The 25060-nt window shown below is 40.8% G+C and overlaps 6 protein-coding genes across 6 annotated transcripts; 3 read left to right on the plus strand and 3 right to left on the minus strand.

Annotated features, from left to right (window-relative positions):
• Window positions 1–547: 547 nt before the first annotated feature.
• On the minus strand, window positions 548–5100 carry PKNH_1132900 (AP-2 complex subunit alpha, putative; the record flags this gene model as incomplete). The annotated part of the gene is made up of 6 exons (XM_002261465.1): window positions 548–635; window positions 762–862; window positions 1022–1222; window positions 1344–1512; window positions 1746–2234; window positions 2495–5100. The coding sequence occupies 6 exons, from the start codon at window positions 5098–5100 to the stop codon at window positions 548–550; spliced, it is 3654 nt and encodes a 1217-aa protein (XP_002261501.1).
• Window positions 5101–8644: 3544 nt separating this feature from the next.
• PKNH_1133000 (mitochondrial import receptor subunit TOM40, putative) lies at window positions 8645–9829 on the plus strand (the record flags this gene model as incomplete). The annotated part of the gene is made up of 1 exon (XM_002261466.1): window positions 8645–9829. The coding sequence occupies one exon, from the start codon at window positions 8645–8647 to the stop codon at window positions 9827–9829; it is 1185 nt and encodes a 394-aa protein (XP_002261502.1).
• Window positions 9830–10682: 853 nt separating this feature from the next.
• PKNH_1133100 (conserved Plasmodium protein, unknown function) lies at window positions 10683–14633 on the minus strand (the record flags this gene model as incomplete). The annotated part of the gene is made up of 1 exon (XM_002261467.1): window positions 10683–14633. One exon carries the CDS (start codon window positions 14631–14633, stop codon window positions 10683–10685), a length of 3951 nt encoding a protein of 1316 aa, XP_002261503.1.
• A 1661-nt stretch (window positions 14634–16294) lies between these two features.
• On the minus strand, window positions 16295–17869 carry PKNH_1133200 (malate:quinone oxidoreductase, putative; the record flags this gene model as incomplete). The annotated part of the gene is made up of 1 exon (XM_002261468.1): window positions 16295–17869. One exon carries the CDS (start codon window positions 17867–17869, stop codon window positions 16295–16297), a length of 1575 nt encoding a protein of 524 aa, XP_002261504.1.
• A 2827-nt stretch (window positions 17870–20696) lies between these two features.
• Window positions 20697–22019, plus strand: PKNH_1133300 (ras GTPAse, putative; the record flags this gene model as incomplete). Its single annotated transcript, XM_002261469.1, has 1 exon — window positions 20697–22019. The coding sequence occupies one exon, from the start codon at window positions 20697–20699 to the stop codon at window positions 22017–22019; it is 1323 nt and encodes a 440-aa protein (XP_002261505.1).
• An 826-nt stretch (window positions 22020–22845) lies between these two features.
• On the plus strand, window positions 22846–24711 carry PKNH_1133400 (conserved protein, unknown function; the record flags this gene model as incomplete). Its single annotated transcript, XM_002261470.1, has 1 exon — window positions 22846–24711. The coding sequence occupies one exon, from the start codon at window positions 22846–22848 to the stop codon at window positions 24709–24711; it is 1866 nt and encodes a 621-aa protein (XP_002261506.1).
• Window positions 24712–25060: the final 349 nt, after the last annotated feature.

A 25060-nucleotide genomic window follows, 5' to 3' on the forward strand; every position in this document is an offset into this window, starting at 1 on the left:
CAAAATGGTCCACATAGGTGGTCCCGTTCTATGAAAAATAAATTGAAGCATTGCAGGTATTATTCATAATTAAATTTTTGAAAAAAAAAAAAAAAAAAAAGACAAAAAAAAAAAAAAGGGGGAAAGGCAACATGTGCGCAGAAAAGGGAGACGAAATGATGCATAGGTAGTAATCGCCACATCAACCATGTCAGCCATATAGTACAAACACAGAACAAACAAATCAACCATATATCATACAACGGAACGACGCCGGGGAGTGACAAAAAAAGAAGAAGGGGCACTCTCCTCCACCGCCCATTCGAAACAAGAAATAAAAAAAAATGGTCCAAAAAAAGATACGCATAAAAAAAAAAAAAAAAAAAAAAAAGAAGAAAAATATATCCCCAAAATAGCTGCCATAAATTGATGCCAAATTTGGAATCCCCTTCAGCGCGGAAAAAAAAAAAAAAAAAAAAAAATTTAAGCATTAAACGTTACACATTAAACATGGGTGTGTGAGCGTAGCTACATAAACTGCGGCATTCCCATGAGAGATTTCTCCATGCTATTTGTTCTTTATAAGATAAATCTCAAATATTTTGTTCAGGTAGTTATTCAAGTGCTTGATACTGGACACAACTGAGATTTGGCACCTATGGAAAAAAAAAAAAAAAAAAGAATGTTCTACCTTATCATCCTAACATGCTCGTATCTAGGTGGAGGACAGATGGTTGTTCTACATAAATGTTACAGACATGTCGTGGGTCTGCTTGGCGTACCCTTTCATCTCATGCCGTATTTTAACGAGAATTAAAATTTTGTTTTCGCTATCCGAGGTGGGGAAATGTATGTATCCAGAGGCGCAGATAAGCGAGCCGATCTGCAAGAGTGTGGGGAAACAAGTGACAGGATGAAGATAACATACAATGGTGATGAATATGTGATGATCCCTTGGGTGAGGCATCCATGTGCACATATAGTGGAGTGGTCTCCTGACAGTGCATCCCTCGATGAAACTTTTTCACTCTTCGCATATTACCTTCAAAATGTAAAAATTAAATGCGTTAATGAGATAGTTGAAAAAGTATTTTTTCGAAAACTTCGGGACGCCCATTATGATATCCTCGTTGTGGACCTGCGTGAGAGCTTTCCAGTAAATTTTGAAGGTCGCCTCGTTCATTTTATTTTCCTTGATGAAGCGCGTAATGAGGATGGGTAGCTTGGACGATAGACTCGCGTTCTGCAGAGGGGAAGGCAGGTAATCATGTGTACGCTCCCTTTATGGGGATGGGGGGTGGGAGAGGCGCTTAATAAGGGCACCGTCCAGTAGCCAATCACATGGGTGATCGTTCCCAACTTACCGCCGAGTTCGGTGTCAAGACATTGAAGTATATGCTAGGGATATTGTAGAAGATATCCGAAATTGTAATTATAATTTTATGGATATATACAGCGTCGGAATCTATTTTCTCATTCATCGCAATTTTGGTCTCCTTTATATTCATCTGTTCACAATCCTCAATACGGATACTGCAGGGGGAGAGATGCGGCGCCATTGTAATGTGGTGTCGTCGTAATGTGGTGTCATTGTAATGTGGTGCCATTGTAATGTGGAGTAGAGGGAAGAGGGAACAACGGAACAAACGAACAACGGAACAAACGAACAACGGAACAACGGAACAACGGAACGGTAGAAACAACATCGGCTTCACCTAAGGAGGGTTGCCAAGGCGAACACGACGTTTTTCCCAGAAGAGACCTACCTTGCCAAGTTCACCACAGTTTTTGATATATTTTTTACGTAAAAAGTGAGGATGGCCTTGTTCTCCTGGTACTTTTGCTTTATGAGGATGGATAAAACAGCATTCTTAAAAAAAAGGGATTTGTCCAGGAGGCAGGCATTGAACCAAAGGTCATTAATGTTGTTTGCCTTTTGCAAGCAGAGCGACTTAAAGAGCTTTGCATTATCATCCGTGTGGTCCTCACTTGAGTTTTTGGTTCTGTGTGTGGATAAAGAGGATGAGGATTTTTGCGAATTTCCGGATGAAGCCGCTGATCCGTTACTCATTTTTCTCCTAACTTTATGATCGTAACTTCCATCCGAGGAGGTCGAGGAAGATCCCTTGCTGCGGCTGTCATCGCTGTCTCCGTACTTGTCGTTCTTGTCGTGTCTGATGCTCGACTTGTCTTTCTCTTCATGTTTATCGAATTTGAGGGAGTTATCCTTTTCGTTAAAGTCGATGACGGCGTGCCTGCAAGGTGGTGCCAAAGGTGCGGTTACACGGGGGGGAGTGTATCAGAACGGTGCATCAGAATGATGTATCAGAACGGTGTATCAGAACGGTGCATCAGAACGGTGTATCAGAACGGTGCATCAGAACGATGTATCAGAACGATGCATCAGAACGGTGCATCAAGACGGTGCATCAAGACGGTGCATCAGAACAATGTACGAGTACATTTTAGCAATGGTATTAGATATCGCTCCCCTCCAAGGGTTCCCTTGACTCACTTGTTCTTTTCCAGGAGGCGCTTGATAAGGAAGTTCTCGTGAACCTTCTTCGTATGATAGAGCGGCATGCCCTTCAGTAGGCAATTGAGGACAGCAGGGTTGTTCAAATTACAAAGGTTGAGAAATTCACAGGCCCTGGTTTGAAGTTCCAAGTCTGTGTGTGTAATACAACTCGTAAGAATTTTCTTCACGGCAGGCATGAGCTTACTCTCATAGAAAACCATTTTCATTATGGCCATCAGAATCACACACTTGGTGTTCGATGACCCTAGGGTGAAGTACATTTCCAGAACTTTTAGTTGAGTACTCATGGGTACTTTATCCTTTATGAGATGCCCAAAGGAGCCAATGATGTATGAACACAGATCGATGAGCAATTCAATTTTTGTATATCGATCAGCCAAGTATTTGTAACACTTCATCGCAGCGTAAGTCTGTACCTTCTGTTCCTCCTTAACTTTACTGTTATCGGAGGAGATACTTTCCTTCTTGTCTCGGTTATCTCCTTTATCCGCTTTATCTCCCGCTTTGTCTGTCACCTTCCCTGATTTATCCCCTTCAACAAACCCACTGACAACCTGAACCAAGCGAAACCACACCTCAGGAAAAATATATCTATATGTAATTTCAATCATCTTGAATATAACATCAATATACCAAGACAAGTCAGGTGAAAAATTCTCTGCCAAGATGGATATTTTTATTATTATCTCATTCTGTATATATGGATCTATGTATGGAAGGTGATGCAGGAAAACGTTAATAAGTAATTTCCAATTAGATGTATTACACATATTAAAAAGAATGTTAAAAGTTTGCAGTTTTATTGTTATATCATCATTGTTGAGAAGGTTAATCAAATGCATAATGTGATTTTCCAACATGCTATATATTTTATTGTTCATTTTTAGCTTGGATAAACTGTTCAGGATAACGTAATTTATGTTAGACCTTTTTGAATCAAAAGAATTTGTGATAAGACATAGAATGATATCCCTATTTCTATCTTCAATTTTTTTCCCAAGGAAATTGTAAACATTACAACATTCGTATATGATGGCGTACTCGATATATGTGGTGCTCTTTTCGTTTCGGAGTTCCTCTTTAGACTTCTTCATCCCCATGTAGAAGCTGTTTTTGGAGAAGCTCTTTCTGAAAATATTTTTCCTGTCGATTATATGGCCACTGGCACGGTGATGGCCACCGTCGTTGCCACTTATGTTGTGTGAGTTGGAAAGGTCGTGTCCAAAGGAGCGACCACTTTTCGTTTTGCTCGTTTCGAAGCCTATCTTCCCTTGCAACTTCTTAAAGGGCTTACTAACTATCCTATATAGAATATCGTTAATATTGTTAATGGTGTTCTGTGACAAACCATACAGGTCGTACAACTGCACCATCTGTAGACACTTAATCAACAGGAAGGGGTACCTGAACTCGCTATAGTAGAACCCTTCATCAATTTTTAAATTTTCATCCAAAATGAGGTATAGTACATTCAGGATGAAGTGGATATACTTGTTAATGTATTTTCTTATTTCACAAAAATTTATTTCCTCCATGTTCAAACTGCACTGTGAGTCGATTTCCATTATTTTATCTACCTTCTTCAAATCGTTGTACAGGAAGCTCTGTTCGTTTGAGAGGGAAGAGCTGTTGTTCTTGTGGTACCCCATCCTTTTCACCTCGTCCTTTATATTTAGCGAGATAATTCTCTTGTTGCTAAAACTGCTAAAATTGCTCGAGTCAACTTTGAGGTCTTCTCTCTTGATAGAGTGTTCATCTCTGCGATTCCCTCCGCCCGTACTATCATCCTCCTCGTCGTAATCACTACCATCATCATCGTCTTCGTCATCGTTATCATCATGATCGTTCGCATCATCACCTTTGTTGGTGTACTTTTTCTTCCTGCTCTTCTGTTTCTCCCGATATTGTTGCATTGCCTCATATTTTTGGAAAACCAAAATGATAACGTATATTAAATTGAGGTATGCGAAAACATTAAACATATTTACTTCGTTCAAGTTCTGATCTAAAAATTTGAAAATCTCCAACTCCGTTTTGTTTTTCAACAATAGGTCGTGTCTCTTTTTGTATATGTTGGATAAGCAGAGGAAGGCCTTCTTCCTAATGTTCGGCTTGTATATATAATTCGATGTGACAATGTGGAGTATGTCATCATACATATTTTCAATAAGAAGATCGTTAATTTTTTGGCTTGCAAAATGCAGTGCTAGGAAGTTCACCTTTTCATCATTGCTTTTCAGATCTAACTTGATCGTACTAATCATCATGTGAAGCATTTCGTTGTTTTCGCTAACCAACAGGGACAAGGCTGTGTACCCACAGTACTTGTCGCTAAAATTGGAGCTACTCATTAACTTGATTATGTCTAGGTAGGACAGAGAAATGCCATACCCTAATATATGACAATAGATAAGTTTCCATATGTACTTTTTTCTTTTATAGTTGCTGATATTTTTTTCATTGAACTTTTTTTTTATTTTTATTATTTCCTGTAAAACTTTCTTCTCCTCGTCCTCCAGGCATTTGCAGTTGCGGATCTCGTCGATGAAGCAGTAAAGCCCCTTGATACTGTGTTTCATCATCTTGGCAAGAGATCGTTAATAGCGTTGTCAACGTGGTGGCCTGGTTACTGGTCATGTGGTTGCTTGGCGACTGATCATGTGGTAGGTTGGCGACTGATCATGTGTTGACCTGGTTACTGATCATGTGGTGGGTTGGCGACTGATCATGTGTTGGCCTGGTTACTGATCATGTGGTTGCTTGGCGACTGATCATGTGGTAGGTTGATCCCCTTGGCCAACTCCTTTGCGAACGCCCGGCGGCGAGAGACAGGAGCATGCGCGCCAAGCCTTCATTTACCCCCTCCTCACCTTTTTTCGCTCACAGGGAAGGGGAAAACAGAATGGAAAAAAAAAATAAAATAAATAATAAAGCGCACAAAAAATCACAAAAACAAAAAAAAAAAAAAAAAAAAAAGAAAGAAAGAAAAAAGAAGAAAAAAAAGGTACGCTATGGGGTAACTAACTTTATATTATAATTATAGTTTAGCTAATTTCCCCTGCTGATTTCTAATCATTAAAAATTAAAAAAGGCCGAATGGTCTTCCTTTTTCGTTTTAGGGATTCCCATACGTCGATTCGTGTCGAGTAGCGTCGTGCCGCCGAAGGAAAAAAAAATTGCGCAAAAAGTTGGTGGAACACTATGCACGGGATGGAAAAAAGTAGCAACTCAAGAAATATCTTGTCGTACGCGCGGGTATATATGTTTACTGATCCGTGCAGTGGCGGAACCGGTACTCAACAGTATGCGCGTTACCTTAGTGTCCCTCGTGGTAGAAATCCACGAGACCGTAAAATGGTGAAACAGTAAAACAGCAACGAATGAATTAAGGAAATTTTCCTCCCGTTGGACCCACTCCCCCTTAATATATATATATATATATATATATATATATATTTTTTTTTTTTTTTTTTTTTTTTTTTAATGACGCAGGGACTGGGTTGGACTCCTCTTCCACCCCCGGGGTTGATAGGAAAATGGGTATGCGAGAAATTATATATACATATGGTGCAAGCAAACAAACTTGTGCGTGTTTTCTTCCCTTCAGGGTACAAACTGAGAGATACACACGAAGTTGCTTTCTCTATGCAGTCGCCCGAAAAAGGGTGTAATATAAGGGAGAAGGATAAAAAAAAAATAAAACGAAACTTCTGGGGGGGGGTAACACCTTATGGGTATCTCAAAAAGGTGTTTCTAATTTATTGATGGATGGTGGCAACATTTGAAGGTTTTTTTTTTTTTTTTTTTTTTTCGCTTTCTTGTCCTATCTATGAATGAAAATATCACATTCCCCCTTTGGTGTGAAAAGTACATGGTGTTTTTACCTCTCCTTCACCACTTTGGTTAGTCTTGTGATCAGCCCGCCTGGTGAAGTGTTTCTACCCGCGCAATTGTACGTTTGTTTGTTCAAAAAACATGGTAGGCTCCTCTGTGCAGAGATATCCTACAAATAATTATTCAATGCACTATCTGCTTCGAGCAAAACGGCTATGAGGTGATCGAACCAACACACAGGCAATTTGATATAGAGGAAGTGTTCATTTGTTTTTCTCCCTCCTGAGAGGTGGCCAGATATAGTCTAAAGAGGACACAACGCGGAACGAGCTCCTCCCAAATGGGTAGTTCGCATGGGTGCTCATAAGAATAACCAGGTGAATCAACATTTGGCATCGACTCTCATTTCGTCGTGTTTGGCAAGAGGTACACTTGAGTTTACTGCCAGAAAGGGGCAATCTCTTGCAAAGAACAGAGCGAGAAGGAGGACGGGGAGAGGGGAGGAGAAGGCCCAGATAACTCCCGCGAGTGCTACTTAATAAAATTGGAAATAAGATAGCGCTTCTAATGGTGTGCATATTTTTTTGTTGGAGACACACACATATATATCCTTCCTTCGGCTAAACCTCTATTTGATCGTGCACACGGAGCGGGAAAGGATAAAAAGCATGCATGACCCAACCAATGGCAACGTTTCCTTTATATAAAAATGACAGACCACTATTGTATTTATATTTCATGTGCATGTCTCTACGTCTAAAACGGTTCTACTTATTGGGGTAACCAGGCAACTGTGGTGATGTCGTTGTGGCGAGGAGGTCGTCTGACCCGCGAGGGAAATGGAGAGAACAAGTGGAATGACCAAACAGGGGAAAACACATATTAGGAGGAGGAGAAAACTCTCCTTCTACTGATTATGAGTTAACACTCAACCACCCCATTTCGAAAGCACTACATACGAAGGGAAGAAAATTGCTCTTTCACATATAACCCCAAATGAGGAAGGCACATCCCCTTAATACCGTTATCATAGAATTATGTTGGCATACAATATGGGTGAACCCGTAGAAACCGATGAGTGTGTGAATGTATGTAAAATCGTAGGGCACATTATCACCAGGGGTGGTGATGATGCAAAATGTATAGGGGCAACAACCCCGCCAAAAGCGGCCTTCTACAAGCGCAGGTGGGCAAACGAACAGATGGACCAATCGATACATGGACTAATGCGCAATTTCCACCTGGGCACCATCCCTTCTATCGCCTACTAAAATATAAATCTGAATGGAGAAAAAAAAAAAAAAAAAAAAAAATGCACAAAAGGGGGATGTTGGCACATTTCGTGCAGGCGCATACAAATGACGTTGGTGGAGAAAAAAAAAAAAAAAAAAGAAAGAAAAAAGAAAAAAAAGGAACCTTCGCAAAAATCGTACCGACACAAAAGAGTTACGTGAATGTAAAGTGCCAGGAATTATAGTCACCTGTGCATCTCTAAAGAATTGTCAGGCGTAAAGTTGAGCCTTCACAAAAATATGCCGCATAGGTGAGCAGGGAAAAGAGGAAGAGATCCGAAAGGTAGAAAAAAATGGGTACGGAAAAGAGGCAAAAAAAAAAAAAAAAAAAAAAGTAAAAATGATTGAAAAAAAATAATAAAAATAAAATAAATGAAAAAAAAAAGAAAGAAAGAAAAAAAAAAACAGTCAAGTTAGAACGAGAAAAACTTAAACAAACAGAAACAAGAAGATAGAGGACCTCCCCACGCCGACAATTTGGTGTTGCTCCATCGCCACGTCGAAAAATAACATGTGAGAGTAGCTCTCTTTTTTTTGTGTTACACTACATTTTTTTTTCCCCCCTGAGGGAATCATCCATCTTTTATTACCAAATTTATACGCTGATATGTGAGTGCACGCAACGGACGAAAAAAGAAAAAAAAAAAAAAAAAAAAAAAATTAGTAATAGAGGAAGGAGCAACAGAGAAATCTACCCCGCGGTTTTCAGAATAAACGGAGGAATCCCTACAGAGAGCAGACTTCACGACGGCAAATGCCAGATGCTTTCCAGTGTGACGAGGAAGCCAAAGTGAAAAGCAAAAATTACGACGCGTAAGCAGACAGGCAGTAGTACGCGCCCAGGCAAAGTGAGAAAAAGGGGAATAGAAAAAGTAGACTTAACCATCAAACGTGTGACACGTCAGGTATCCCACTGGGAAAGAACATGCACAAGGAAGGAGCAGAGGAGTAACTGCACAGACAGGTACCCTTGCATAGACCCTTACACACTTCTATAATTATGGAAATTCCTGGGTTTGGATTTTTACACAGATGGCGAAGAGAAAGAGGAGAGAAATTCGGAAAATGTAAGTACCCCTTCCTGGACGCCCTGAAAAAAGGGAATGCATCTTTGTGGAGGAGGGGAAGGTCTGGGCTGATCACGCAGTGTGAGGAAAAATCAAACGAATTGCCCAAAGAAGGAGAAAAAAGCACCTTATTAGATAACGATGGAGATGGGAAAAAAAACAAAATGAATGAAGATGATACAAATGCGTTGAAGGAGCAAGCGAACTCTCCCATGCCGAATTCATTCGACGCTCCAGAGGCTTTACTCTTTGAAAACCTAAACAAGGAATACAAGTTTATAACTACACAAGACAACTTTGATGGGTTCAGATTCGAAGTCGATAAAAGCGTGAACAAATATTTACAGTCGACACATACACTTTTCCTTGGCACAACGTTAAGGGATGTCGGATACTTGTATCAATTCGGAGCAAACTTCACCAACAGTGATAACAGCTTGCTAATGATCAGCAGGGTAAACATTGATGGCAGCGTGAATGGTAGGTTCTGCAAAAAAATAAAAAACGACATCGACTGCAAGCTCAACTTTAACACATATGCGAAGAGTGACACGAGAAACATGTACGAAATGGCTATAGAAGTTAATAAGCCTATATACACATACAACGTAAAAACCATATGGCAGGGCACTTGGATCTTTAACGCATCCTACACACAGATGTTAAGTAGAAAGTTTCAGGCCGGGGTGGACTTAACCTACATCGCATCCAACTGTGCTTCCATTGGATCCTTTGGACTTCGATATCAGCACAAAAATAATGTCCTGTCAATGCAAGTCGTAAGACAGCCAAATTTTAAATCCCCTGAATTTATGCTTAATCAGACACACTTATATAAAATCCAGTACGCTAAGAAAATCTCCGATAGGTTATCCTTGGGGACAGAACTTGAAGTAACTCCGCAGACGAAGGAATCTGCCATGCGTCTAGGTTGGGATTACTCCTTTCGTCATGCCAAGGTCCAGGGGAGCATCGACACCAGTGGGAAGATTGCCGTGTTCACACAAGATTACTCAGGCTTTGGGGTCAGTGGGTATATAGACTACCCGAATAATGAGTACAAGTTTGGCTTCATGATGCACATAGCCCCCGCGCAAGAGCAGCCCGTGCAGGCGTGACCGTAGAGGAGGAATGATCACGAGGCTAAATTGTACGTGGATAAGTTTGGCCAAAGTGGCCCCTCATTTTACCGAACCGTCTGGGACGTCCCCTCCCATGTCGCTTCTCAACATCCCATTTGAATACACAGGCCCCATGTATTTATAGTTTTTTAAATATGCATAATGCACAACTATGTGCCATTGTTCGTGCGCACACACGCGGCGCCATTTTCCTTTTTAAAGTTTAGTTCCCTTTTGCGCTTTTAATTTTAGTCCCGGCCATCTCACTACGTCAATTTGTGTGAAATTATGCCATTTTACACCAATTTATGCCAATTGTTTACTTTCCATAAATAGCCATTTTGGCGAAAAAAAAAAAATAAAATAATAATAATAATATACATAAATTTATGAACAAGTCATACTTTTTTTTTTTTTTTTTTAACCGTTGTTTGAAAAATATTATGACCAAGTCAGCATGAAATAAAAAAAGAAAAAAAAAAAAAAAAAAAAAAATAGGGCAAACTAACAAGCAAAGGAAGCAAAAATAGGTAAGACACAAAAATGCCATAACATGTGCCGCTAGACACTAATAGGGGAGAGCGAGCGGGGAAAGAGGCCACAAATGATGGAACAGTTCATCCATGGTGTTTGTTCCCTTTCTGCAAAGTTTCGCTTTTTTTCACCCATCCAAGGGGACACAAAAAAAAAAAAAAAAAAACACGCACACGCGAGTTATACAAATGTGTAAAGGATGACACGCATGCGTCGGGGATAGGGTAACAAAAGCACCCTATTGATACGATCCCAATGGTTGGACAATTCTCCCCTTTGCTTGCTCCCAACAAATCGTACAAATCTTGGGATAGGCCTAATTTTCCACCTTGAACTTCCCGTAGTCGAAATCACCCGAGCGTAGCCTATCCTTGATCCCACACAACACACTGGAAATGTCTTCGAAAAATTTGCTCTCCTCTGGAACACCCAGAGAGAGGATAATGTGCACCACCGCTGACACAATCAAGTTGTGTAATTTACTGGAATAATCATAATTTGTGAGGACAAAGTTGTAAAATATTTTTTTAACAAAATCGTGCAGGGTATCATCACCCAGTAAGCAAAAGATGCCCCTGACACTTTTTAATATCTTTAAACACCTCATTAGGAAGATGTCTTTTTTTTTTTGGCTACTTATATTTATATAGCCTTCGAAAAATGTAATTACACAACTGTTTATCTTTTCTTTGACCATGTTGGTAACCTCTCTGCGGTCCTGATTGTAGAGGAGGTACTCCGCCAGGATAACGCACAAATTGTAGCTTTGCTTCAAGGATAGGGGGTTCCATGCCTCCACTAATTCATGCACCTTATTGTTAAAAATTTTGTCGTACAACTTTTTCAGGATCTCCTTTTCGTCGTCCACTTGGTAGATGTACATGAGCTCGTCCATAAATTTGTACCACTCGAAGCTTCTTACGCTGGGGTTGTTATGGAAGTGCTTCTTCGCGGGTTTGTATTTTTTTTTTTTTTTCTCCAGGGGGGGTTTTTCCCCGATTGGCTGTTTTTCCTCTACTGACGTTTTTTTTTCTATTGACGTTTTTTCCTCAATTGGCGATTTCTCCCACATTGGCGATTCACCCACCGTTGAAACTCCTCCCCCCTCAGGGGTGCTCGAACTGGTGAAAGAAAACGCGTCGTCCGATTCGGACGAGTCTGTGCTGCTCTCGATGTCATTTTCGGTGGATGATTCCCCTTGGAAGGGGTCCACAGAGGAAGGCGCTTCGTCCACCCCCTTCGACGAATTGACGGTATCATCTCCATATGTCCAATTCAGCACAGGGGATGGAAATTGTTTTTTTCCCCTAGGAACGTTATTTGCATTGACGAAATCTTCATTTCTGTACAGCTGCACAAAGATAGCATGTATTTGCTCCGAGTGGCTCCCCTCAATTTTATCCTCCAACAAGGAAAGTAGCTTCCTTTTTTTTGTTCTGGTTTGATAAAATTGGTAGAGAGGATCCCAAAAGAGCAATTCATATTTTGCAAAAAAAAATAAAATAGAATCGAATAAGGACATGTAATTGTGTGTTACGTAAAAATCTTCGTTGTGTAATTTAAGCAGATAAAAATATTTTATAGCATTTTTAAAATTGATAAAATGGGGGTGAACATCTTTGAAAATGTTTTCAATGGCTATGAGATATTTCCTCTTCAATATTTTCATCTTGAATGTTTGGAAGTACTTTTTCTTCTCTTCCTTCCGCTTCTTCCTTTTATCTCCAATGGCTTGGTCATTTTTCATTGTAGCGTTTTTAGGTTTCTCCCAATCGGAAGAAGCCGAAGAATCAGTGGAATAATTGCTAGAAAATCCATCGAACATGTAGTGCACACAGGTGTCGTTGAATTCATTGTGTTGTTTCACCTCATTGATAAGATGCTCGCTAAAGAGTGCGGCGTCATGGATAAATTGGCAGTTCGAAACAATTCCATTGGTTACCAACTGTTTCACTAACTCGTTCTTGTCCCCATCCTTTTTCTGTTTGTAATATTTGGCGTTGTAAATATAATCCTTGATAAAAATGAGTTTGTAATTTTCGTAGTATTTCCTATAAAGGTATAACTTGAGATTTTGGTAGACGATAAAAAAGGTTACATCAATTTCGAAGGACTCTGCTAGTGCGTTGTCTAACAAATTACTCTTCGCCTTGATGAGCCTCATGAGGTGATAGAAATATCTAAAGAAGCTTGTACAGGTAACAATTTCCTTTGTCATCTTTTTTTTGATCTCCTCCAATTCGGTGTACTTGTTCTGATAATTTTTTTCTAAACTTTTTACTTGTCCTGATTGATCCTTCCGGCATTTGTATTCCTCAAAAAGATCTCGAATATGTTCGTACATTTCAACAATTTGTGTGTTACACACGGAGTATTTTTTAAACGTTTTTTTGATCTCACTGAAAAGAGCTTCATTTTCCTGTTGGTAAAGTCGGTCGTTGCTTTGGGCGCTACTTCGCCAGTCCTCTTCATCCATGTGGTTTACATGGTTTGCGTTTTTCTCACTTGTTTTTCCTTTTTCTTCACCATATTGCGTTCTTTCCTCGTTATCCGCGTTTTCCGCATTTTCCGCATTTTCCACTTTGTGTGATCCATTTACTTGCCAACTATCTGCTTCATTCCGAGTGGGAAAGTCTGAATGGGACCCAATCAGACGATCACCATGGAAAGATTCCTTTTTCAAATTTAGCCTACCTGAGTTTTCACATTTTTTTTTTGTTAATCCATCGGAAAATGGATCGCTTGTGTCATCCTCATCGGGGGAGATGATCCCTTGGTGGAAATCCCTCTTCTCCTTTTTCAACTGCGACATAATTTCTGTGTCCACAATTTTTTTGATCACTTCATCCTCGTGCATTTGTTTTATATATTCCTTCGTGGAGGTAGGAATTTGGTGGGGATTTCGCTCAGTTGATATTCCCCCTACCATGTCATAAAAACTGTCTATCTCGTTATTTTTGTTTTTTTTTATTATAAGCCTGTTTTTCATTTCATTCAAGGATTCGTAGTTGTAAATATCGTCCACGTCCAAGTCGTCTTCGATCGGTATATCATCCTCCTCTTCCCGTAGATGGCGTTCCTCCCAAGGTGTTGTAATTTTCTTCTTCCCCTGAAATTGGTGTGCAGTCATCCTCAGGGAGCAGTCAATACCGACAGGATCCTCTCCTTCATCGTCTTCCTCCAGTTGGTAGCTGTACATATCACTGAGTGTTTTTTTTTTTCGTAAGATTTGTTTTTTCAATTTTATCCTTTCGATGAGTTTCTTTTCCTCCTCGTCTTGGTACTCCTCTTCTTCCTTTGTAGCTTCTTCGTCTTGATGGAGAGCTACATGTGGGTATCTCCCACCCGTTTGGTGATCTTCTCTCTGATTGTGCCGATATCTATGTTCGATCATGTCTTCACCCAGGCTGTTCATCTCGATAGGGCTATCTCCATAGCGGTCTTCTTCAGGGTAGCACACAAAAAAGTTTTTTTCCGTCGATGTACTTTCGTTCCTCTTTGTTGAATATGTTAGTATTTTTGTTTTCCCCCCACTGGCACATGAAGGATTATTTCCTTCCTCATCCTTAAGTAACTCTTCTTGTCCTGTCTGATTGACACGACCTTCGTGTAGATCTACCCCATACCTTCGAATGAAAAATTCTCGTGAGGAAAACCCTCCTTGGAGTTTTTCCATTTGTTCAGTGTGATTTTCGACGGGTTTGGTCTCTATCTCCCTGGTTGCTTTCAACGTGTCGGGTGAATCCTCCATCTGGATGGATCCACTCTGGATGTTCCTCTGTACAGTCTTCCTCCTCCTAATGGCTACATAACAATCGTCTTCATCATCACTGTAGATATGGAAGCTCGTGTTCATTCTATTAACCTTCTTTGTCTCTTCATTTTTCTTCTTCTCCTTTCTGCTAACTTTTCCCTTCTTGGTGATTGCCTCTTCGGTAAGCGCATCCGATCCTTTCCTCCTGTCCATTTGATCAGTACTTTCTCCCTTCTCAGTACCCCTCCCATGTCCTTCTTCACATTTTTCCTCATCCGGTATTTCTCTTATACTGATGTTGTTGTCCTGGGTTGCAGATGCCTCTTCGGGGGGTGGCGGTACTACAATCTCACTTTTGTCGACGCATACTTCGGTTATTCTCTTCTCCACTGTAGTTTCTTCCTGTGTATAATTTTCCTTTTCCTCATCATTGGGGGAGTCATTCAAATTGGAGTTGTCATCCCCAGTAACCTTCCGAATGTTCCGTTTGACTACTTTTCTTTTCGAGAACATGATAACGGAAAGATGAGGTTCTTACTTTTAATTTTGTGTTGAGGGGTGGGGTTTCCCCCTTGGCTGATCTGTTAGCTTAAATGACCCCCTTTTTTTTTTTTTTTTTTTTTTTTTTTTTTAGGGGGAGCATCCTTTCTGAGGGAGGGGTGTGTCCCTCTCCACTTCACTAGCTCGATCACCTACTCAGCAGTGAGGATTCCTTCTCAGTACACTGGTTCAAAATCAATTTGCAAAAAAAAAAAAAGAAAAAAAGAAAGCTTTTCTCTTCCTCTGATTGGTCAGATTCAAGTCGGCCTTTCCCACATCTCCACAATTTGCCTACTACCTCATGTCATAACAATTGAAGCGGGAGCTGCGTAGGTGAGGTGCAGATTCGTTACATCGTAATCTTTTCCAGATCGGGGGAATCTTTTTTTTTTTATTTCTTTTTCTTTTCGTGTAAACAGCGTGGTGGCGTGGAGCTCGCGCGGTATATTCTCCTTTGGATTCTATTAATAGTAGGCTTCCCCGTGGCTGTAATTTTTTTTTTTTTTTTTTTTTTTTTTTTTCCATTACTACATTTTATATTTTCCGTTGAAGGGATAATTTGATCTCTCCACCGGAGGAGGATGAGCGTTCAGAATATTCACAAATGGAAAGCAACTGGCCTTTTATTTGCTTATCCTTTTGTGGTGAACCCAAAAGGACCATTTTAAATGCGAGAAAGAAATGACAAATCTGTTTTCTTCACTTTGTATAAAATGAAGAACCTAGCACAAAATGGCTCCTCCACGAGGTTGAATTTATTTTTCAAGTGCGCTTTGAAGGGGTGATGAGTTCAGCAGGTAGGAGAGTGAATATCACCACCCTTGGGGGGAGGGCGACAAATGGGAGCAATTATACATGATCCCACAATAGGATCCCTCCCCCGTCTTACCACCCGTATGGTACTATTACGCACTATAAATCAGGATGCCTTTACAAGGGGAACCCCCCAACACACAGACACAGACACAGACACAGTACAAATTACACATATAAGTAGCTTTGCATCTTCCTTTATGAAGATATAACACCAATTCATTATGGTGCCACCTTGTAATTACTACAAATGGAAGAGTGCTCTGTGTGATTTATGAGACAAAGAAAGTGGAACTACAAAGAAAAGCATTTATATGGAGTCCCTCTCCCATGTTGAGGTTTTTTTTTTTTTTTTTTTTTTTTTTCTTCCCATTTATGAGTTCACCGTGGGAACAATAATAGGTGTTGTCAGCCAACAATATGTGCATAGCTAGCTACGCATCCAGGCCAATGCATGCTTAGGGACAAAAAAAGGGGAACGCCCTTAACACATCCTCTAAAGAAGGAAGAAATCTCCACGTGGTTATAACACATTTAAAAAAAAAAAAAAAAAAAAAAAAAAACAACACTTCTTTTGTGTACCCACCGCAACAGGGGAAAAGCACTCGGGGGATGAGTTCGCATTAAAAAAAAAAAAGGAGAAAAAAAGAAAAAAAAAAAAACGGTCATATTGGAATGGGGACAAAGGAACGCGTCATCCTGGAGTTACACTTCTCTAAGTATTGTTCGGGAGGGGAAGGAATTCTTGAACCTGTGAACAATCCCGCGGGGCGTAGGAAGTAGCTACTCGGTGCGTTTTCCTCCGATGTGCCTCGAGCAGGCTACAAATAATCGACGGGATATTCCCCCTGATAGAGAAATTTCTTCACAGCATTCTTATCCACAGTGGCATTGAGGCGCTCACATATGGTGTTCATGTCAAACTCTCCGTTTCCTAAACAGGTGGTGGCTCCAGGGGAGGGGGTGATGTTAAAAATAATATTCTTCCCAGAGTCTATTTTCCCCTCTCCAAGGATAAGTTTCTTGCTAACTTTATTTATCAGTTGTGGTCTGACTCCACCATAGCCAACACAGTAGGTGAGATCTCTAGTCGTCAAGGAAGGAATAATTTTTCTCACATCTTTCAAAAATAAGTACTTATTAAGGATGGGAATTTCGAAGAGGAAGTTCCTACATACATATTTTAACATTGTTGGATCTTTGAAAAGGTTAAAATAAACATGGAAAAGATTGAAATCAGGGTTCCAAACCTTTAGGAAGTCGACTAATGTTTTCATATTATCTCTCTCCAATAATGGCAATGGAAGTGCAGTGGGTCCAAAACGAGTCTTCCCCTTTTCGATAATATCGGGGTCTCCATGTACAGCAGCAAATGGGAGAGCTGGGTTCTGTATGGTATACACTTTTCCCTTAAGTATATTACCGGAAAAATAGAAACTTCCTGCCACTGGAAGACAACTATATTCCAATCCGTATTTCATTTTTTGAGCAATCATTAGGGAGTGCCCACATGCACAAACAACAACGAACCTTGATTTGATAATTCCTTTGTTGGTATGTATTATATATAATGAATCATTCACTTCTTCTATGTTTGTAACTTCCGTATTAACGTTTATCGAAATTTTCTTGGAATTCACACTATTCATTGATCTAGCCGATTCAACAAAACTTCTCGACAGTTTCTGATAATCGCAAGTCGTTAATTCTGGTGGCATGTACAAAGCTGATAACATTTCCTCTCTAAGTGTCTTGTCATTTTTTAAAGCTACTCTGGGTTCTACCCTATGTATATCATTTTTGTTGTAAAGCTTCATGGACTTAAAAAGATTTTTAAATACGGGATACCTTTGTTCGAGGAAGTTACATTCCTTCTCGCCTACCCCGAGAACCATTTTTTGGGTGACACTTGAAATATCCTCCCTCTTCTCAGCTGGAAGATGACACAAATAATTCCTCAACATATCCGCATAGCGCTTTATAAACTTTGCCTTTTCGAAGGAGTAATTTGTTTCTATATCTCCACAGTGTATAGTCTGACTGTTATTCTTTCCATGCGAAGCAACCAAAGCGAAGTCGCTCCTCCTCTCTATAATGGCTAGCTTCTTTAGGCTTGTAAATTTTGACAAGAGAAAGAGCAGGGCGGTTCCAGTCACGCCCCCCCCTATGACGACTGTGTCGTAGACATCAGCTGCCAACTCCTCCCCGCTGCTCATGCGGCGCACTCGCTTCGCCCCATTAAGATCACCCACCGAACCGACTTGGTTAATTGGACCAATTGAACCGACTGAGTTAAGCGTGCTCACACATCTAACTCTATCAACTGCACTGCACGGGGCCTCTGAAACCCCCTTCCCGCTCCTGTACCTACAGAATACGTTCTTCACTCGCAGCATTTTGCTCTCTCGTCACTTCCCTTAGGGGTGCAGACAGACTCATTCGATTCGTTCGAACGGGCGGGGGTAGGGGCCACGATGAGGGTGGTGATAGTGGGCGTGACAAGGGAGGAGAACATACAATTCGAAGATCTGATGCTGGATCCCAGACTTGTCCTCTCTTCTTCCTTCTCTTTTACGTATCTCACTCTCCCTCGCGCGGTTATTATATATATATATATATATTTTTTTTTTTTTTTTTTTTTTTTTTTTTATCGCTTCCCTTTGCGCAGGTGGGAGGAACGTTGAACAGGGTGGCCAAGTTGTCGTTGGATCATCTACGTTTACACCTGGAGGTATGTAACATTCTTGGTGCACGAGGATATGAAAATTCTTCATGTGCAAAGAAATACAAACCTTGAGATGCTCCCAAATACGATTCTGTACGTGAAAAGAACTTCTATCTTGTGTTGACGCAATCCCAACGAGAAGGGTGTACAAATTTAAATGGGTATGCGGGAAAAGGGTAACTTTCACCCTAACGGAGAAGTGGAGCTCCAACGTTGGTGGCTAACCCACGAATTCTTCTTCGCAGAGATAAAAAAAAAAAAAAGGAATCCAGGTGACTAGGCGAATCATTACCGATTCCACTCACCACTACATATTCTCTGCCGCTTTCCCTTTTACCCCCCTCTGTGGCGTTATATATCACAAGATGCTCTAAGAGGAAGGAACTCCAGTTTTATTCGTACACGCTTGTGGAGAGAAGGAGAACGCAGAAATGCATAATTCCTTTTCTTTACAAAAATTGTGTGCCTGTCAGGAGGGGTGAAAATAGGTGAACGGTTTGTCGAAGCACCTCCCCCTAGGAACAACTTTTATCCGCTGGCACTGCGATGGTGGAGATACCGCTAACGATGATGATAACATACAATGATGGGGATAATATAATTACGACGTGTATTGATGGCGTTTTTTTTTTCTTTTTTCTCTTTTTTTTTTTTTTTTTTTTTCCTCCTTTTTTGCCCCTTTAGCGGCCAATTTACCTGCTAATTGGATGATTATATATCATATCATATTATGTTTTTTTTTTTTTTTTTTTTTTTTTTTTAGCCTGCTGACGGAACTGAACACGCACGAAATTGTGCTACGCACTGGAGGTAAACTGGTGAACGGATGGCCGGTGAGGCTTCCCGCCCCGTTTGGAATTACCCCCATATTTTTATATTTCTCAATGGATAACCTTGTAACCGCATAGATACAAAAAGTTGATGTTCTGCGTGTTGATATGTACATGCACAACAGAGCGTATGCACTTGGCACCATTCCGTGTGTCTCGCGGCCGCGTTGTAAGGGACCGCTGTTCGTGATACTGTAGTGATAGTGTAGTAGGAGAGGGGAGGGGGTACGTTTGGCAGCCACACTGAGCGTAACATAGCGCTACACAATACGGGGAGATATATATCCACCTAGTGGGTGTGTTCCCTTTTGCGGTTTCTTTCATTTGAGCCTCTCCCCCCCCAAAAAAAAAAAGGTTAAACAGGGCATTCACACTTAATTCCCGTTGGAACATCTCCGGAATAGAAAAATGATACACTTCTTCCGCTGAAGAGCTTCAAAAATAAGGAGGGTGCACCTGCATTGTAGCAAAAAAAAACAGTTTCTATTTATGCACATGGATACACTTGGAGGGGTCAACACAGGAAGAGAAAAGCTCTCTACCATTACAAGCGTGTGCATAATTTTTTTTTTTTTTTTTTTTTTTGTAAAGTGCCAATGTGTACGTCTACGCATGCACACCGATGCTATGTTTTCATTTCCCCTCTGGCTAACGAATTACTCTCCCAGGTGTGTGAGGGGTATTTAATTTGAGAATAAAAAAAAAAAAAAAGAAAAAAAGCGAGAAAAACATGGATTACGCTTTCTACACTAGGTTATTTTCTTCCGTAAAATGTTGTTTTGAATTTTCCCATCCGATTTCCGGCGCTGAGAAGGGAACCCCACACATGCCCAGTGCCGGGAAACTGGAAAGGGATGGGCGACGAGCTGCAGACGGAATCGACACAAACATAGAAAAGACGATGGGAGAGCGGGTACGCATAGAAGTGAGGATCCTGCAAAAAGGGGAAAGGGATGTAGCAACACTCACACAAGTGTCCCGTTCGACCATGTAGAATACTTCCCATGCGACCTTTCCAAAACTTCCGTTCAAACATTCTACGCCAGCTTCGCGGTACCCAGGGGAGGCAACAAATTGGCATATTTCCCCTCAAGGGGAGGACCACAAAACGGCAAGAGCCAATGAGGCACTTTAAATGAAATGGAAAGAACCGCTCGAAAGCAAATTCAGCCTATGGCGAGGAGGTAGAAGGGGTAAAAAAAAAAAAATAAATAAATAAATAAAATATAATAAAATAAAGGAAAATCGTTCCAGAAGTGGAAAGAAAGAGGGGGAAGTAAAAAGGGGCCCCTGTGTGCAAACAGGAGGGCATGGCGTCTAGGGGATAGGTTACTATATTTTGAGTGATAAATGGTAAAAGGTATGGTTGCTCCAACATATACACATACATATACATTTTTACCTTTGGAGTTTAAAATGAAAGTCACACGGGGTGATATTTCCCCCGTATAGGCTCCACGTACGTATCAAATGAGGAATCTCTCTATATGTTCTGTCCATTTTTTTTTTTTTTTTTTTTATCACCGCACTCGTTGAAAGTGCACACCATTGGGAAAGTGACCCTAAGGGAAGCACTAACGGAGTAACCTCCATTTCGTTACGCTTTCCATTTTTTCCTCCGTTAACTGTGTTGGTTTGGATCAACGCGTTGTGGTTGTGCCCTGCCCCATGGAGAACCTAAGAATACTTGTGCTAGGGGATGTGGGCGTGGGGAAGAGCTCCTTCCTGAAGCTTATAACGGAGAAGTTTTCCGAAATATACCCTATCAACTTCTTCGATTACTACATGCATCTAGACGAGGAAGAGGCAAGGAACAAATTTGTAAGTGCCAAAGACTTAGCAGAAAATAATTGCAAATCAAAGAGGGTCCAGGCCTTAGTAGAGTCTATGTTCTTTCAAGCGAAAAAAAATTTCCTCCAATTCATTGAAAGTAAAATGAAAGGTTATAATTTTTTTGGCGAGCAAAGACATAAGTACACCTACGGCTTTGAAATTTTTACTTTTCTGTGGTATATGGATAAGGCATATAAGAAGAACAAGTATGAGAAAAATATTCCCCTGAATATAAAACAAAGTGAAGGACTTTTGACTGATATATTGTCGAATGATTGCAAAGATGAGAAGGTACTTCTCGTGGAGTTCCTAGAAATAGGAGGTATCCAAACTTACTCGTGCATAAGGAACATTTTTTACACAAAACATGATGGAATATTACTTGTTTACGACTCCTCAAATAATAAGTCTTACCACAATTTGGCAAAATGGGTATACGAAGTGTATGAACACAGGAAGCTCCCATCGGATATGTTTTGCTCAGCTAAAAGAGGTCGAAATAAATTTTGGAACCTATTCAAGGGTGTCAAGACGGAGGACAAAGGCGGGGCAGAGGACCATTCAGGGAGAGACACATCGAAGGGTTGCACTGACCATGGGGGGTATTTAGACTCTCGGAAGCAGAGAAAAAACGGCACTTATATAAAACACAACGTGAAACACCACGCGGAATACAACGCCGATAGTTATGCCAATCGATATGCTAGTGGCTACTCCGATGGAAATGCTTCTCACCGCGAGAGACACCTTGATGAAGACCCTTTTGCCTCCGGTGATGACTCAGACATCGAAAAAGGACACGCCAAAAAGGGGGACCAATTCCTGAAGGGAGAAATACCTATAGCTTGCGTAGCCACCAAGATCGACAAAAAGAACGCCAAAGAAAAACCAGCCTCTGTGAAGACGCCTGAAACATCCATTTTTTACAGATTTTTTTTCCCAGAATTTTCTGTCAACGCGACGAATGAAGCTGTTATCGCGAACAAGGATAATGTAAAACGGAAGAAAGAAATTTTGAAAAAGCTGGAAAATCATATAACCCAGGCAACAGAAATCAAGGCAAGTTCCATCGATTGTGTCGTTGACCTCGAGAAATTTGTGCACTTCCTCAGGAGCGTTTACGAGAAAAAGTACAACTCGGCTAAGCTGAATGGGTAGCATCCGTTGCGATGTAATCAGATCAGTGTGAATTGCGCCGTATTCTTGAAGTAACCGTTATGGCACATTGCGTGTGTGCGCGTGGGGAGAGTGACCTCCCACTAGGTAGCAAATCCCTAGGTACCAGCCTAAGATAACATGTTATGTAACAGTTCTTTTCTTTTTTTTTTTTATTTATTTATTTTTTCACAAGATTGCATATTTTCCTGTACATACAAGAACACACAACCTAAGAACGAATATTAGTATGTATGTGTGTGCAACCTTATAAGGGGAAATCCCAGGCAGAAAGGGAACTTTTTAAGCAAGGAAAAAAAGAATTGAATGAATACATATACACATATGATATGCGTACCCCCAAATGTATCTCCCCAGTTGCACAGCCAGCGTTAGTCTTTTTTTTTTTTTTTTTTTTTTTTTTTTTCTAGTGCCCCTTTTTCCCGTTCTATGGGGACGTTTTTGCGTATGATTTGTTGCCGCCCGTTATTCGTGTATTTCACTCCTCGTCCTGCATGTTCCGCGAATCCTCTCGCACCCTACGCCAATTTTTTTCTTTTCCACTCGGTCCAGTAGCTTGATTGCCTCATTTACAAAATGAGCTTACCGGGAGAAAAAAAAAAAAAAAAAAAAAAAAAAAAAAAAACTAGCCATTTTTTGACAGCTGTTTTCCCTCACTTGGCACTTTTTCGCCTGACCCGTTCATGTTGTTCTTTTGTTTTACCCGCATTTTTTTATCATATCATTATAATGCTTTTAACTCCTTTTTATTTCCCTTTAATTTCCCTTTATGTTTGCTTTATTCTATGGGTTTAGGTAGGTGAGAATTATGCTGGACGAAAACTTGTCATGTTTGTTAGACGAGAGCGATGACGACAGCTCTGGACAAAATGAAATCAAAAGGAAAAAGCAAGAGCTACGCGAGAAGAGCAGAAACGTGGCCAATGAGAGTGGTGCAGAGTTTTTCCCGACGTCTATCCTAAACTTTAACATTCGCAACATAGAGAATTTGGATAATTTTTTTAAAAACAATGGTGAGTTCAGCAGTGTTGCACACCATAAAGCCGCGACAATGGGCACCGCTTCGCGCGCGTCGGCTTCGTTACCGTCAAAGGGAGAAGGCGACCACAACGGAAACGCCTTCAACAGGAGAAATGATCAACTGAGGGGAAATTCGAACAGTAAGAATTCTGTGCATAGAAAGAATGGAGCAATCGCAGAAGGGAACGCTGCAAGGGTGGTGGACAACGATACATGCAGTGAGCGGAATGGAAGGTTCGGTAGCCACTCTTTAAATTACTTCCCACCCCTAGAAATTGAGAAGCAAGAAATTGTGAAAAGGAAAAATCTGGAGGCTTCTTCCCAGGGAAGCACTAGGATTTTACACACACACACTGGGCAAGCGAAACATGACATCAGGAGTGGCCAGTTAACCGAGGGGAATCTTGGGGTGATGAAATATACGATCGACAGGAATGATGCCCATTTAAGGGAAAACACAGACGCGCGTGAAGGGAAGGCGACCAAGCTGATGGCTTCCTCGACCAACGTGTACACTGAACTGTTCAAACCAGGCGAAGAGGGAAACGGAGATACAGCAGAGGCAGAGGTGACAGTAACCAAGAATGGTGCAATGGGAAAGGAAGAGGGAATACTAAAGAAGCGTAACGCAATGGTAGAAGGAACAGACCATACAAATGCGTCCATGCATGGAGAAAAAAATGTAAACTGGTCGAATGGAAGAAGCTCGAATCGTGTGGTACGGTTTGTAACCAATGAAGATGGAAAGAAGTTACCACCTCAAATGAGCACTAAAAACGCAACAAATGGAAATCAAATTGTGAACAAGGAGAAATGGTTTAGTAGTATAGATATCTCTACAGCGCCAGCGATAGGAACAAATTCTACCACATCGATTTCTATGTTAAATGGCACATCTAAGTTGACCTCGATAAGATACAACTCTGAACAATTGGACAGAAGCATAGAAGCAGATATGCTTTCTCAAAAGAACAAAATCCAAAAAAGGAAAGAGTTAATATTTTGTTTCTCATTTATAAAATACAATTCCTGGGTGAAGGCGCTCAAAATATTGAAGCTACCGTTGGATCCCTTCCACCTAAGTATAAACGCGCATAAGTATGTAAGAGACGGAGGGGAGGACCAGCTGGGTCAGGATCACAACCAGGGAGAAATGACATACCCTCCGAACTCAGCCTCACACGAAGCAGATGCAACGGTAGGCGGTACAAGTAACACCACACTGATTAATAGTACACTGCATAACGGGGTAAGCGAAAAGGTTAGCGGTGCACCATCTTTCCTGTACACCCACAATATCCACAACATTTTGAAAAACAAACGGTTCGCAAATTACAGGATTGAGAAAATGATGGTGATAGTGAAAAGCATAAGGTGCAGAAGCCACGGGTACTTCATTGTAGTCATGGATCCCTCAGGCCAAATGCCAGCTTCTATACATAAGGAGGTCGAGAAGGAATACAAGAAATACATAAACATTGGTTCCACACTAATCCTAAAAGACGTTACAGTGTTCGAAACGTTAGACAATTTCCCCTACCTGATAATAACACTCCGAAGCCTCGTTCGGGTTATCAGGGCGGAGGAAACGAGTTACGCCGAGAAGGAAGACATCCTCAAGAGCATTTACGGGAGCATGTGGTCCAAATTGTGAGGGACACCACTTTTCTGTTAATGGGTATACTACAGGCCACATCTAACAGCATCGAAGTTATATCCCCCCACCCCCCTCCCCTCTTCTGATCGTCCTGATTGACTGATAGAAGAGTAACACAATTAGAAGCTCATTCATTTGTCACGCAGATTGGTTACCCGACTGATTACACGATTGGCTTTTTTTTTTTTTTTTTTTTTTTTTTTTCCTCTTTCTGAACCCCCATATGTGCATGCACAGACACACATACACAACTCGTTTTCATTCCAACCAAGCCGATTAAATGTGCGGTTAGGGGAATACAAGATCGTACAAGCGGGCCCGCATCATGTTTGCTTCTTAAAAGTTA

This window comes from Plasmodium knowlesi, assembly GCF_000006355.2.
Source record: "Plasmodium knowlesi strain H genome assembly, chromosome: 11".
Classification (NCBI taxonomy): Eukaryota; Apicomplexa; class Aconoidasida; order Haemosporida; family Plasmodiidae; genus Plasmodium; species Plasmodium knowlesi.